Source organism: Apodemus sylvaticus, chromosome 15, assembly GCF_947179515.1.
Source record: "Apodemus sylvaticus chromosome 15, mApoSyl1.1, whole genome shotgun sequence".
Classification (NCBI taxonomy): domain Eukaryota; kingdom Metazoa; phylum Chordata; class Mammalia; order Rodentia; family Muridae; genus Apodemus; species Apodemus sylvaticus.
The window spans coordinates 68,801,241-68,816,975 of NC_067486.1; the positions used below are offsets into that span (position 1 = coordinate 68,801,241).

The 15,735-nt window shown below is 37.2% G+C and overlaps 1 protein-coding gene and 1 non-coding gene across 14 annotated transcripts in view; one reads left to right on the forward strand and one right to left on the reverse strand.

Moving 5' to 3' along the window:
* The window catches only part of Dlg1 (discs large MAGUK scaffold protein 1), a 181,161-nt gene that overhangs the window by 112,618 nt on the left and 52,808 nt on the right, over positions 1 to 15,735 (reverse strand). For 12 of the 13 annotated variants that reach the window (XM_052159031.1, XM_052159027.1, XM_052159029.1 and 9 more), the window contains exon 5: positions 11,211 to 11,375. In XM_052159031.1, the coding sequence (XP_052014991.1) occupies positions 11,211 to 11,375 (165 nt within the window). Of the gene's footprint in view, positions 1 to 10,243; positions 10,411 to 11,210; positions 11,376 to 15,735 lie in introns of those variants that run through there. The other variant, XM_052159035.1, reaches the window with a different exon arrangement.
* Positions 6,887 to 7,029, forward strand: LOC127666383 (small nucleolar RNA SNORA48). The gene has a single exon (XR_007973600.1). It is a non-coding gene; the product is annotated as a small nucleolar RNA SNORA48 (small nucleolar RNA).

Consider the following 15,735-nt stretch of genomic DNA (forward strand, 5'->3'; position numbering starts at 1 on the left):
TAAAGCTGTGTCTTCGAGTGAAGAATGCCACTATCTGCTGCCAGCGTGAAGGCTCTGGCTCAGCCTGCAGCTCATCTGACGAGCCCTTTGTTGCCCAGTGTTTCTGCTTAGGGCCTACTGAGCCATGGCTAGAGCTAGCATTGCCTCCTCGACTGGCGCGAGAGTACAGAAGTGTGTTGTTTCCGAAAATGTAATTCATCTCTGCAGCCCTGCAGGTGGTTGCCAAGCAGTCTTACTTCTCTACCAGCTGCTGAGTGGTGAATGATCGGTGAAAACTGCAGCTACAATTACAGCAGCATCACTTGTAGATCAGGGAAATAAAAACCTTGAGAAATGATGCTCATTTTCTCTGCAGTTTCTTCCTATGACCGAGCCTGTCTCTTCCTTCTGTACCTGTTAGCTGTATGGTGGCTGAGTTTATTTTTGCAGACAGAAAAAGACGACATAAGGTGGATTTCTTTCTCGTGATTATTTTTTCACCAGCGTCTGCAGGAACCAAAAGCTGTTCTTTTGTTAGCTGATAACTAGACCCGGACTGAAATCCAGGAAGTGAGGTCGATTAGCAGGTAAAGAAGGATGTTATAAACACCGGGCTACCAAGACCCTTTGGGGATGACTGACTTAACGCATTGGGTGGAGAAAGCCCGGGTTACTAAGTTTCAATCAGCGTAGAGTAAAATCCAATGGCATCTTCACTGCTTGCATAAATTATAAATATGAACTGAATTTTAAATATAAGGTTTCTTTATGCTAACAGCCCTGATTTCATTAAAAAAATATCTGCTATTCACAAATTTTGACATTACAATGAATCTTACATTATTTTATCATTGGTTTTAAAACTGTTTGAAGATACAATGTGTTGAATTCTGAAAATCTAGTATTAGGGAAATATATTTATAATATAGAAAAATCATTTTACATGGTGTATTAATTTCTAATGTTTTAATTACTGAGTCTAGAACAGATTAATCAGTAAAATACATAAATGGCCACTGGAACTTTTATGTTAAAAAGAATTGTTAAGGAGTAATTGGCATTGTCCTTCTAGTGTATAATAATCATTAAAGTTACAAGATTGTGAGTTTAAAATATCCAAAAGAACACCAATAATTTCTTTTATTATGAAACACTATAGAAATACTACTCTGGCTCATGAAGTAATTTTGCTTGATTTCTAAATTAATGCACATTTAAAAAAAAAACTTTTTCCCTGTGTTTTTTTCTAGTTAACCTTAGAATTGCCTGATGTTTAATATAAAATCTTTAAATATTTCAGTGTTATGTGTATATGTATAAACCACACATATGCAAGTGACCAGGAAGGCCAGAAGAGGGCATCAGATTCTCAGGTCCCTTGGAGCTGGAGTTACAGGTGTTTGGAAACTGTCAGTTATGGATGCTTGAACTAACTCAACGCAGGTCCTCTGGAGGAATAGCACATGTTCCTAACCATGGAGACAACTCTCTAGCCCCTGTGAAATGCTAGTTAGAAAGCTCCCTAAGTAACTCTTAACACCCTCAAGTTTAAGAAGCAAATTCTGAGGTACAAGCCACACTATGCTTTATTAGTAAATGTTACAGTATATGTCCATTGAGAAAGTATACATAAACAAAAGTGCTACTTGATAATAACTGAATCAACTTTTAGTCCTGTATGAATACATCATACACACCAGGCCCAATCACGAATATTTTTCAGATATGGACAAAATCTTTCTTATGTCTGTGCTTCCAGAAAGGAATTAAATATATCTTACTGGACATAGTATCACAAGCCACACCCTTGGAACCACTGTAAATCTGGCTCAAGAAGAAAAGATGTCCATACTATCTCACTGAAACCTTACCTAAGACATGTCTCCAAAGACCAGAGAACCACATGGGATTCTCAGGGTAAGATGCCTTCCCAGAGAGATTAGAGCAGAGTTTGGTGTTTATTTCCAAGGATTAAGAAATCAGCTTGCAAACTGTGGTTCTATTCTACTTATGTTTAGTAAAGGAATATATGAAAATATTAAAAACTGATACAGATCTAAGAATCCTCTTTGAAGGAAAGAATAAGACCTCCTGAAAAACAAATTGTTATTATGGTCCAGGTATTTAATAAAGAACTCATTAATACAGTTTATATAGATTATACAGTCATTAGTTTGATTTCAAAATATGTCATGATCCATGTATTCTGACAAAAATCAAACAAAACACAACACTCTAGTTTTTATACAGTCCTTGATATTACGGATTATGACAGGGACACTGAATACAAATACTAAATGCAAACCTCCTTCCTCAAATTGCAAATAGTATCAATACAGACACAAGAATAATCTTTCAGTGTACACAGACTCATCCTAGAAAGTCAAAGAGCTTGGGTACAATTCGAAGTTGAAAGATCACTCTATTCCAAATTTCTCCAAAGCACAACTAAATATGCTGTAATATATAAATTGCCTATTCAATCTATTTACTACACAACTTCCAATTTCTCAAAAAGCTGTTCTAAACAAATATCTTGTTATCCAAAAAACAAAAATCTAGGATCTATGTAGGTCATCGACTGCACAAAAGTATGCACACACAGCACAATGTGTTTATCAAAATTATAACTGGGTAAAGGGATATATTTTTGCTTTACAGTAGCCTTATTTATTCCGCAAGAGAACTGAAACAAAACCATATTAAAATAAAATTTAAATTCAATATAGAAAAACCTGGAAAGCTTGTTTGAAATAGTGAATAGAAGTAGCCGGGTGGTGGTGGTGCACGCCTGTAATCCCAGCACTCTGGGAGGCAGAGGCAGGCGGATATCTGAGTTCGAGGCCAGCCTGGTCTACAGAGTGAGCTCCAGGACAGCCAGGGCTATACAGAGAAACCCTGTCTCGAAAAAAACAAATCAAAAAAAAAAAAAAAAAAAAGTGAATAGAAGTAATATGCCACCTAAAGCAACCAACAAAAATAATTACTCTTAACCTCTTGGATATACAGAAATTAAAAAGTTACACAGTTTAACTTTTTCTTTAAATTTATCTATTCATATGTTTGTGTGACTCTATGTCTGCCATGCGTGCTAGTGTCTATGGAGGCCAGAAGAGAGAGAGAGCTGTGGGTCTCCTAGAGCTGGAATTACAGCTGGTTGTGTGTCACCTAATGTGGACACTGGGAACCAAACTCAAGTTCTCTGGAAAAGTACCAAGTATATTCCTATAGCATTCAGCAAAAATATTTCCAAACTTACAATTAAACCCTTTGGGTATAACTACAATACCACGTATTTAGTAATCTTAGTGAACAAAGAATGCTATTTATTTAGAAAAGTGGAAACTCTCTCTCTCTCTCTCTCTCTCTCTCTCTCTCTCTCTCTCTCTCTCTCTCTCTCTGCTCTCTCATGTAAGTAAATCCATTCTGTATGGGCACCATCTAGTGGCCAAATTGTATACAAATTATATGGTCTTAGTTTTAGGCCAACCCAACAAGAAATAGAAAATGTGAAAACTTATTGGTCTGGAGAGATGGCTCAGTGGTTAGGAGCATGTACTATTCTTTCAGAGAATCCAAATTAGAATCCCAGGGATGACATCTGGTAGTTTATAACTGCCCATAACTCCAGCTCCTGAAGATCCTCTGGCTGGGGAGATATGTGTGCATGTGTGCATAGATGTCTGTGTATGTGTATGCATGCACAACTTGACACAAGCACACATATATTTAAAAATGAAAAATCTAATGTATATGTTCTAGTTATAAAAATGAGTTAATTTCAAATTGCATATAATTTACTTGAAACAGAAAGAGTATATTCCTATAGCATTCAGTAAAAAGGATTATATTTGATTCTAAACATTCTTCTGTAGGCCCTGTTTGATAGTTTCTGAAAAATTGTAAGAGGAACTATGTGACTGTGACTTCCTTTTGCAATATTCTCACTACTGCTGTGTAAGGTGTATGCAAACAGGAAATGAATCCAGTTTAGGGACCACCCTTCTTTAGTTTCTTTTTAAATTCCTACTACCAATACTTATGCATACTAGTTTTAACAAAACTTTCCTCACCACTAAGGAAAATCGTATGAATTATTTTGTTTATCCATGTCATTATAATTTCCCATATATATGGCAAATGCCCTCCTCTGTCACTAACATGGGACCAATTTTGAAGGCTGAATTTATGTTTATTTTAATTTACTTTCTGACTACTTAGATCTTAACTCATAGTTTTTAAGAGTCTTGATTCTATTGTTAATCCCTGAATTTATCTACTATGTCCATTTTAGTCACATTGGGATTATTTTCTTAGCACTCTATTACTAAGTTTTTTATTGAGACTTTTCCCAACACTAATTAGCCAGAAAGTATCCTTTCCAGTTTCTTTGCAATGAACAGTGGTGAATGCAGGCTCCTGGCTAATCACAGTGCTGAAAACAAGGGATACTTGTGTGGTCGGTCAGCCCTCAACAGGATGTCTATTTTTCATTCTGTTTATTATTGTATTTTCGTTGTGTGCATGTGTGTCATGGTGCATATGTGGTGGTCAGAGGACAACTGACTGAAGTTGGTTCTCCCTTTCACGGTATTGGTCCCAGGTATCAAACTTGGGTCATCAGTCTTGGCAGCAGCTCCTTTACCCACTGAATTATCTTGGTGGCTTTTTTTTTTGTTGTTTTTTTGTTTGTTTGTTTGTTTTTTGTTTTTTTTTTTCGAGACAGGGTTTCTCTGTATAGCCTTGGCTGTCCTGGAACTCACTCTGTAGACCAGGCTGGCCTTGAACTCAGCGATCTGCCTGCCTCTGCCTCCCAAGTGCTGGGATTAAAGGCATGCGCTACCACTGCCCGGCTCATCTTGGTGGCTTTAAAGAAGGTGCTTATAACCCCATCCAAGGTTCAGGAGCACTAAAGAAGAGGGTATGGAAAGACTGTAAGGGCCGGCAGACAGGGGAAGGGTTGTGAAGATGCTATCTACTGGACACGGCCCAGCTGTTGCAAACAGGAACTCACAGAAGCTACACTTGGCCTGAATAAGTGTGGACTTCTCAATATTCAGCCAAAGACGGGGGAGGGAAATCATTGGGGCCCTATCCCTCCTTCATGAACTAATTAATTAGCTACTGATAAATTGGGGGATGGAAATCACTGTCTTTACTTATGTATCCACTGGTAATCCAGCTAGGTTCCACTGAGCAATTCTAAACCCAGGACAGGTCACAAAACAAACCAAAAAAAGATACAAACATGGAAAGAGTTGCCAACAGGGGTTCAGGAAAAAGAGTAATCAGAATGTACTATATACCTGTGTGATGCTGTCAGATAGTAAATCACATACTGAGTTGTACAAATTCCTTAAATGTTTCATTTCACACCCACAATACTGTAAAGATAGGAAAGGCCCCTGCATTGACTTTTTTCTTTTAAAGAGGTTGTTAATCTTAATTGAACATATTTTATATAAGTTATACTTCACTGCTGAGTTCCGTATAACATTTATCCCTTTAGAATCTATCAATTTTAAATTTTATAAAATTTTACTTTCTAATGAAAAGCTAAAGGAACTCAAATAATTTTACATAATATTATTTTTATCCACTCTTACTCTATTTCATCCCACAAACAAGTATTTTATAAGATAACCACCACAATAACCCACATACAGAAAGGAAAAGCAGAAGAAACCCTACAAATTATTCTTAAATTGCAATTATAACAGAACACATTCTGTCAAATATCAAGAACTTACTAAAATGTTATTATAATTTTTACTTACTAATTTGACCTCCAGGAATCTATCTTAAAGAAACCCTATTTGACCAGAGACCATACCAGAAGTCCAGACAGGCCACCCACCCACTTTGGTGTCCCTCGCCCTGGTGCTATCCCCAATGCCCCTTCCTCCTTCCCCATCATGGGCAGACACCTCCTGCCCCAATCAAAGGCCCTGCCAGCTGTCCAAAGTCCAGCCCCCTACAGGCCACACCAGCCAGAAGACCAAAGAGGAAACAGAGACCAAGGAACAAAATATCCATGCAACAAAGACAAACTCTGAAATTGACACCTAGACCCAAAATCACCCAAAACAGTGTAAGAAGAATAAAACCAACAACAGGCAATCTGTCATCACCAGAGCCCAGTTACTGCACCACATCAGGCCATGAATAGTCCAACATAGCTGAAAGCCAAGAAAAAGACCTTAAAACCAACTTTATGAAGATGATGTGGGTTTTGAACAAATTCCTTGGGGGGCGAGGGGAAAAAGCCAAGAAAAGACACACAGTTAAAGGAAACGAATAAAACTGTTCAAGACTGAACATAGAGAACAGAATAATGAAAACACAAAGTTAAGGAATTCTGGAACTTAAAAAAAAATCTAGGTAAGGGAACAAGAACTACAGAAGAGAGAATCTCAGTCATTGAAGATACAGAAGAAGAAATACTTTAGTCAAAGAAAATGTTTAAACTAAGAGAATTCCTGACACAAAACATTCAAGAAATCTGGGACACTATGAAAAGACCAAACCTAAAAATAATAGGAATAGAAGAATTCCAGGTCAAAGGCCCGTAAAATATTTTCAACAAAATCATAGAAGAAAATTTTCCTAACCTAAACAAGGAGATGCCTATAAAGGTATCACCAAATAGATTGGAGAAAATAAACTTCCCCTGCTTCAAAATAATCAAAACACTAAACATACACAACAAAGAAAGAATGGGAAAAGCACAAGTAACATATAAAGGCAGATCTATTTGAATTATTCCTGACTTCTCAAATGGAGACTCTAAAAGCCAGAGGGCCTGGGCAGATGTTCTATAGACTCTAAAGGACAACATATGCCAGCCCAGACTACAAGCCCCAGCAAAACTTTCAATCACCGTAGATGGAGAAAACAAGATATTCCATCCCCTGGCAATAGGTAAAGAGACACCTTGTTGTTGTTGGTGGTGTTCTATCAGCCAAGGGCAGGGCAGATGGCAGTCCTTTGTTCATCCTAACTTGATGCCTGGCTTGGTGGTCACAGCTGTCTTATGCCTAGGACGCAAAAATCAAATCCAGACAGCACAGTACAGGAGGAGGAAGACAGAGACCTGAGGACTACCACGCCACCCAGACCTGCCCTCTAACACACGGCACTAGCTCGTTGATACATCACGAAGCAAGGATGGAGGATAACACCCTGGAGTCCACCAGCTGAATGGCCAGCCTGGAGGGGGTATACTGAAGTATACAAGAATGTGGTGGTCAGATGGAAGGGTAAGAGAAGTGGAACAGCTTGAACATTATGAAGAGAGATGGAACTGGAGACTCAAGGGTGGAGAGGAGTAGCTTGTAATGAATAGGCCAATCTTGCTACCTGGGGCCATGATAAGGTCCCAGGCCAAGCCGTCACTGAGTGTCTGAGTCCATGGCTACATACAGATGCAGGGGTCAGTGTTGATGTCCGTGGTTCTTACTACCACTAGGAACCATGAGGACATGAGTGAGGAGAGCTGACCCTGCCACTCCTCTAGAGTGGGGAGGCACAGGTGCAGAAGTGATGCCTCCAGCAGTCAGGAAAGCTGCCCACAGGACCATGAGTTCAAGAGGACCATGTAGGAATCAGGAGAGTGGGCCTGGACAGCACAGCAGAACTGATTCTGGTGAGCCAGAGCAGGAGCACAGCTGAGTCAGCTCTGAGGGTCTGAGGGTGAGAGCTTGGGAGAGCTGGCGCCAACACTAGTCCGCTGTGAGGTGTGAGGTGACATAGGTGCGTGTGGGGGTGATGGTTCTTTCCCCCTCCTGCAGTAGCTGGGAGAACTGATCCTGGGTCATGAGAGGGGGAGAGTTAGCGCAGCAGCTACTGCCCAGGCCCAGATCTAGAGCTCTCTACTAATGGTTGAGACATGAAAAGGCCAGTCCTGCTGTTCCAAAGCTATAGGATCTCCATGACACTGGGCAACAACAGGATAACCAGGAGTCTCAATGAGGATCCAATATTGATGGTGTCATAGATGCCAGAGATCTCTGAGACCAATGACTCACTGCAATGAACATCTGCAAGTGAAGATGTGTGGACAGAGGAATATACTGTGGGACACACTAACATATTACAGCTGCCAAGATGTTTTCTGTGAGTTGGGATTTTTGTTGTTGCTGATGTTTGTTTTATTGGGGGGGGGGGGAGTTGCAAGGGCAAAGGGCAGACATGAAGGAACAGGGAAATGAGCAGGACTGGGTCACATGGTATGAAACTCGAATGAATAAAAAGGTTTTAAAAGATATTCCATGATAAAGTCAAATTTAAACAATATGTATCTACAAATCCAGTCCTACAGAAGGCAGAAGGAAAACTCCAACCCAAAGAGGTTAACTACATCCATGAGAACACAGGAAATAATCTCACACCAGCAAAACTAAAAGAAGGGAAACACACATATACATCCACCACCTCCACCATTAAAATGACCATATTAACAATCACTGGTCACTGATATCTCTTAATACCAATGGATTCAATTTCCCAATAAAAAGATATACACTAACAGAATGGTTGGGAAAACAGGACCCATCCTTCTGCTGCATACAAGAAACACATCTCAACATCAAAGATAGACATTGCTTCACCAAAATAAATCAAGAGATAGGGAAAGAAACTTCATACTCATCAAAAGAAAATCCACCAAGATGTTTCAATTCTTAACATGGCCCAAATACAAAGGGCACCCATGTTTGTAAAAGAAACATGAAAGCTTAAAGTACACATTGATTCTCACACATTGTGAGAGATTTCAATATCCCACTCTCAACCAATAGACAGATTTCCCAAAAACTAAACAGAGAATTACTGAAGATAACAGTTGTTATAAATTAAATAGACCTGGCATATCTAAAGAACATTTCACCCAAACACAAAAGAATATACCTTCTTCTCAGCACCTCATGGAACTTTCTCTAAAATTATTTACATAGTTAGTTACAAAGCAAGACTCAACAGATACAAGAAAACTTAAATAACTTTCTGCATCCTATCAGTCTACTACAGAATAAAACTGAAATTTCAACAACAACAACAACAACAACAACAACAACAACAATAACAACAAAGTCTATACACTCACAGAAACCGAACAACCTTCAATTGAATAACTACTGGATGAAGACAGAAATAAAGACATTAAAGACTTTCAGGAATTCAATGAAAATGAATGCACAACATATGCACACTTTATGGGACACAATGAAAGCAGTGCTAAGAGGGAAGTTCAAATCACTAAGTGCCTACCTCTAAAAGAGAGATACCAGCAACTTAACAGCACGCCTGAAAGCTCTAGAATAAAAGAACTAAGCACACCCAAGAGGAGTAGATGGCAGGAAATAATAAAACTGAGGGGCTAAAATCAATAAAATAGAAACAAAGAGAATACAATCAATGAAAGAGTTGGTTCTTTGAGAAAAATCAACAAGATAAACAAATCCTTATCCAAAGTAAAATCAGAAATGAAAAAGGTGACATAATAACAGATGACAAGGAAACTCAAAGAATCATTAGGTTATATTTTAAAAATCTATATTGCATAAAATTGGAAAATCTAAAATGAATAATTTTGATAGATATCACTTAAAAAGTTAAATCAAGATCAGATAAACAACTTAAATAAATCTATAACCCCTAAGGAAACAGAAGCAGTCATTAAGTCTTCTAGCCAAAAAAATCCCAGGGCCAGAAGATTTCAGCCAAGAATTATAACTAGATTCTCAAGGAAGGGCTAACACCAATGCTCCTCAAATTAATTCCACAAAATAGGAACAGAAGGAATATAGCTAAACTCATTTTATGAGGCCACAATCACATCAATACCCAAACTACACAAAGATGAGAGGGAGAAAGAGAGAGAGAGAGAGACACTAATTTCCCTTATGAACATGGATGCAAAAAGTACTCAATAAAATACTCACAAACAGAATTCAAGAACACATCAAAAGATCATCCACCATGACCAAGAAGCCCTCATCCTAGAGATGCAGGGATGGTTCAACATAGGAAAATCAGTCGGTGTAAATCACCATATAAACAAACTGAAAGAAGAAGGGCTGTAATCTCAGCAGCACTCAGAAGGCCAAGATAGAAGGACGCAAGATCCCAAGTCAGTTTGAGTTACAGAAAAAAGGAAAACAAATGGTCTTTAAACAAATTCTTAGAATAAACAAAAAGTTGCTATCATATCAGAACGCAGGTGGGGGTGGGAGTGGGGATAACAACAGAGAAGGAACAAACCCACCTGCTTACAAACTGGTCCAAATGATAGTCCCATGTAAAAGCAAGCAAAAATCCACATAGGCAAGTCACAAAACATGAAGTCTACAGGGCGGTGGTGGCGCACGTCTTTAATCCCAACACTGGGCGCAAAGGCAGGCGGATTTCTGAGTTCAAGGCCAGCCTGATCTACAGAGTGAGTTCCGGGACAGCCAGGGCTACACAGAGAAACCCTATCTCGAAAAAAAAACCAACAAAACAAAACAAAACAAAACAAAAACCAAAAGCATGAAGCCTAGCTGACAAGCATATCCCAGCTCTAATAAAAAGGAGTACGTATATTCAAGTCACAATGAAATATCATTTCAAAATCAAGAGAAAATTAACAATACCATGTATTTATGAGAATACAGACCAATTACAGCCTCAAACCTTACTTTTGAAAGTTAAAATTATACAAATATTGTGAAGTAGTTTAGTACCATTAATCAAGAGGACAAGTGTCTAGATGGTCTCTGCTTTTTTTTTTTATCTTGCAATAACCAGAAAATAATTTAATACCAATTAAAAGAGAGAAAACTTATGAATGTTTATAAAATAGAAAAATCTAGATTGTGAAAACAAGTAATAAATTGTAGGAATATAATGTTGAATAAAACTGCAAATTAAAGTTCAAAATACACAAAACAATACCTTTATTGTAAGTCTAAATATGTAGTAGAATTTGAGAAAAGGTAAACATCAAAACAAGATTGTGACAGTTTATGAAGATACACGACCAAGAAAATTCACATGTGAGATTTCAAAGACGTTAATCGTGTTTAAAAATGAATTTGAAACACTAATAAACAGCATGAAATTCTTTAAGTTTATAACAACTAAAACCAGCCCAGAGAGTGGGAAATCTACATGAACTTAGACAATTATTTCTAAACAAAAGTAACATTTAAATCACAGCAATATGAAATAACAACAAGTAGTTACTATCCTACCTTTATTGGTGAAATATGAGAATGAGAAACAAACCCATGGACATTCTCAATCTCTGACAGGCTCTTCTCTGAGACGTGAACTAGCTCTGGACCTAGCACCTCATTTGTGACTTGTGGGGAAATGTGCTCTGGAGAAAGTACCTCTTCATCCTGATACCGGTATTTCTGTGAAGTAAAAGAAAACTATTAAATATGAAGAAATCCTAAAACCTAAAGAACATTAATTCAAAATATGACTTTTATAACTATTCAAATATTAAATATAAATATGAATATAACTTAATACATAAAATTTGAGAAAAACAAGACTCCATTTTAAAGTCATGATAAAGGTTTTTTTTAAAAAACTGCAATGCCTAAATTTAGATGCCTAAATATTGACTTTCCCATTTCTTTCTTACCCAGCCCTCATGTATATCTAAAAGGCAGCTGTTTGAATGAAGTCAGCATGAAAATCTGCCTATTTAGCTAAATTGGTCTGGTTCCTTATTCAGTTAACTTGCATAAAACAGAAAATAAACTAGTCAGCCATTTCAATTTGGAGCTAAAAATTAGCCCAGCAGAAAATAACATTTTCCTTTACCTAACAAAGGAATCTTAATCACTTGTGTGTGCCTGGATGGATGTATATGCCTGTACGTACATGTGTATACACACATACACACACACACACACACACACACACACACACCCTCTTTTCTAGGCAATCTTTATTTGTTTGAGATGGGGGGTGGGGTCTCACTCTGTACCCCTGGCTGTCCTAGAACTAACTATGTAGACCAGGTTGGCCTCCAACACAGATGCACAGAGATCCACCTGTCTCAGCACTGGGATTAAAGGTGTGAGCTGTCACATCCAGCCCTAGGTAATTTTTTTGTTTTGTTTTGTTTTTGTTTTTTGGATTTGGTTTTTCAAGACAGGGTTTCTCTATGTAGTCCTGGAACTCACTCGGTAGACCAGGGTGGCCTCGAACTCAGAAATCCTCCTGCCTCTGCCTCCCAGAGTCTGGGATTACAGGCGTGCACCAACACTGCCCGGCTATGTAATGTATTTTTAAAAGACTAACCTTTAAAACAAATATACTTCATACCATATAAAAATTAATTATATAATAGACACTGGAAAAAAACATGGTGTATTTTTCAACTCAGGGTTTGTCTGTTCTTTACAAAAAGTTAATACAAAATAAAAGACTCTCAGATTATTAATTACTCACAAATAAACCTAACAATAAAGAAAAAAAATCAGGTATAACAGGGGGGAAAAACCCAATTCTCAAACTATTACTGGCCACTAAAGGTTGCTCTTAAAAATTATTTGAAAAGACTAGTCAACAAACGCAAATAAGTATGTTTAAAAGTCACACAAATAGGACAATAACTTATAGGAAAAGTGTACAATGTGTTTAATAAGCAGAAAAGGAGTTAGCATGAAGACATTTAGCATGCAAATTTTATATCAATTTATACTAGGAGTCTTTCTGGAGGGCAATATGGTGATAACTCAAAAGCTCTGAAAATATTATTTCTCTGCATAGTAATTCCATTTCTAGAAATTAATCTTAGAAACATTATCAATGATACACTTGCAGCAGAATGAAACTAAAATTTCTCTTTCTCACTCTACACACACACATACACACACACAGAGACAGAGAGAGAGAGAGAGACCCCTAGATAAATGCCAATTAACTTACAAATAAAAAAATCATATACATCCACGATGTAGTAATATCGCTAAAGGCAAACTACATATCTATATGTAGCTAGGGCTCGTATTGTTATAAACACTGTGACCAAAAATAACTTGGTGAGTGTCAGAACATGGTCCAAGAATGGAGTCCTGTGAGGAGATTCCTGAGTGTTTGTGAAAAAACTTGAAGAAACTAAGACAAGAGTCTGTGATCTCAGTTTCTTCAATAACACAGATTGATTCTGGGATTATGTTTCTATGCCCCGGCCCAGGTGTAGTAAATAAGAGTTCGTGTATTTCAGATTATTCATTACAATTGGCTATTCCAGTTTATATGCCTCTATGGGCATGGCATTGTGTACAGCTTGCCTACTGGGCACAATTTGCCTGCCAGTACAGCTTGTCCTTGTCTTTGTATGGTTTACTCATGAGACATTAAGTCTACTCATTTATTAGTGCCTCTCTCCCAGATCCCACTGTCTCAGAGCAATAAAGAGGAGGGGAAAGGTTTATTTCATTTTACAGCTGTAGTCTATCACTGAGGCAAGTCAGGGCAAGAACTCAAACAGGGCAGGAGTCTGGCACAGAACCGATAGACATCATGGAAGCAGACTACGCACAGGCTTGTCCTGCATGGGCTGCTCAGCCTGCTTTCTCGGAGTGCCCAGGACCACCTACTGAGAGGTGTCATGGCCCACAGAGAGCCCAGCTCTAACACAGGATCATTCATAGGCCAATCTGGTAGAGGCACTCAATATCTCTTAACAACAATGGACTCAAACTCCCCAATAAAAAGACATAGACTAACAGAAATATTTCACATGTAAATCTTCAATTTTATCAGAAAATGTTTGTAATTCCCCTTTTAATTAATTTAGTCATGTTTTTATGTATATCATTTTATCTGCATTATTTTTCATGATAAGCTTCAATTTTAATGTCTTTCTACATATTTCCTCTATTTTATCAGAAATGTTTTCAATATAAATCTTTATCACAAATGTTTCTAATTCCACCTCCAAATAATTTAGAAAGTTTTTATATCTACCATTTTATATGTAAAATTTTCCATAAAATAGTCAATTTTAACATGTTTTTCTATATATTTCCTGAATTTTACCAGAAATGTTTTCCATGTAAATCTTCAATTTTATCTGAAAATGTTTATAATTTCACCTTCAATCAACTTAGAATTATCTTTATGCCTATCACCTTATCTGTATAATTTCCATGATAATCTTTAATTTTAACATGTTTTTCTATATATTTCTTCAATTTCATCAGAAATATTTTCCATGTAAATCTTCTAATGTATCAGAAAATGTTTATAATTCCACTTTCAATCAATTTAGGAATACTTTTATGCCTACCATTATTATGTCTATATAAAATTTTCCATGATAATCTTCAATTCTAACATGTTTCAATTTTTTTTTCCCGAGACAGGGTTTCTCTGTGTAGCCTTGGCTGTCCTGGAACTCACTCTGTAGACCAGGCTGGCCTCAAACTCAGAAATCCACCTGCCTCTGCCGCCCAAGTGCTGGGATTAAAGGTGTGTGCTACCACGCCCAGCCTTTTTTGGTTTTTCAAGACAGGGTTTCTCCACCACCCAGCCATGTTTAAAAATTTTAACACCTAAAATTTTTCTACAATTTAACAGAAATATTTTCCATGTAAATCTTCAATTCTATCATAAAATGTTTCTACTTCATATTTCAATTAATTTAGCAATGTTTTACATGTCTACCACTTTACTCTTTAATTTTCCATGAAAACTGTTAATTTTGACATGTTTTTCTATGTATCTCTTCTATTTTATCTGAAATATTTTCCATATAAATCTTTAATTTTGCAGGGCGGTAGTGGCACACGCCTTTAATCCCAGCACTTGGGAGGCAGAGGTAGGCAAATTTCTGAATTCGAGGCCAGCCTGGTCTACAGAGTGAATTCCAAGACAGCTAGGGCTACACAGAGAAACCCAGTTTCGAAAAAACAAACAAACAAACAAACAAACAAACAAAAAATCTTTAATTTTATCATAAAGTGTTTTTACTTCCCTTTTCATTAAAAAAATTAAAAACAACAATGTTTAAAAAAAAAAAAAAGAGGGAAACTACACCCTAGAAAAAGCAAGAAAGTAATCTTCTTTCAACAAACCCAAAAGAAGAGAAACACACAAACATAATTCCACCTCTAAAAACAAAAAGAACAGGAAACAACAATCACTTTTCCTTAATATCTCTTCACATCACTGGACTCAATTCCCCAATAAAACGATATAGACTAACAGTCTGGATATGTAAACAGGACTCAGCACTTTGCTGCATAAAGGAAATGCACCACAGTGACAAAGACAGACACTACCTCAGAGTAAAAGGCTTGAAAAAAGCTTTCCAGGCAAATGGTCCCAAGAAACAAACTGGAGGAGCCATTCTAACATTGGATAAAATTGACATTCAACCAAAAAAAAAAAAAAAAATCATCAAAAAAGATAAGGAAGGACACTTTATACTCATCAAAGGAAAACTCTACCAAGATGAACTCTCAATTCTGAACATCTATGCCCCAAATGCAAGGACACCCACATTCATTTTAAAGACACTCTAATAAAGGTCAAAGCACACGTTGCACCTCACACAATAATAGTGGGAGACTTCAACACCCCACTCTCACCAATGGACAGATCATGGAAACGCAAAATAAACAGAGACACAGTGGAACTAACAGAACTTATGAACCAAATGGATTTAACAGATAACTATAGAACATTTCATCCTAAAACAAAAGAACTCACCTTCTCAGCACCTTATGGTACCTTCTCCAAAACAAATGG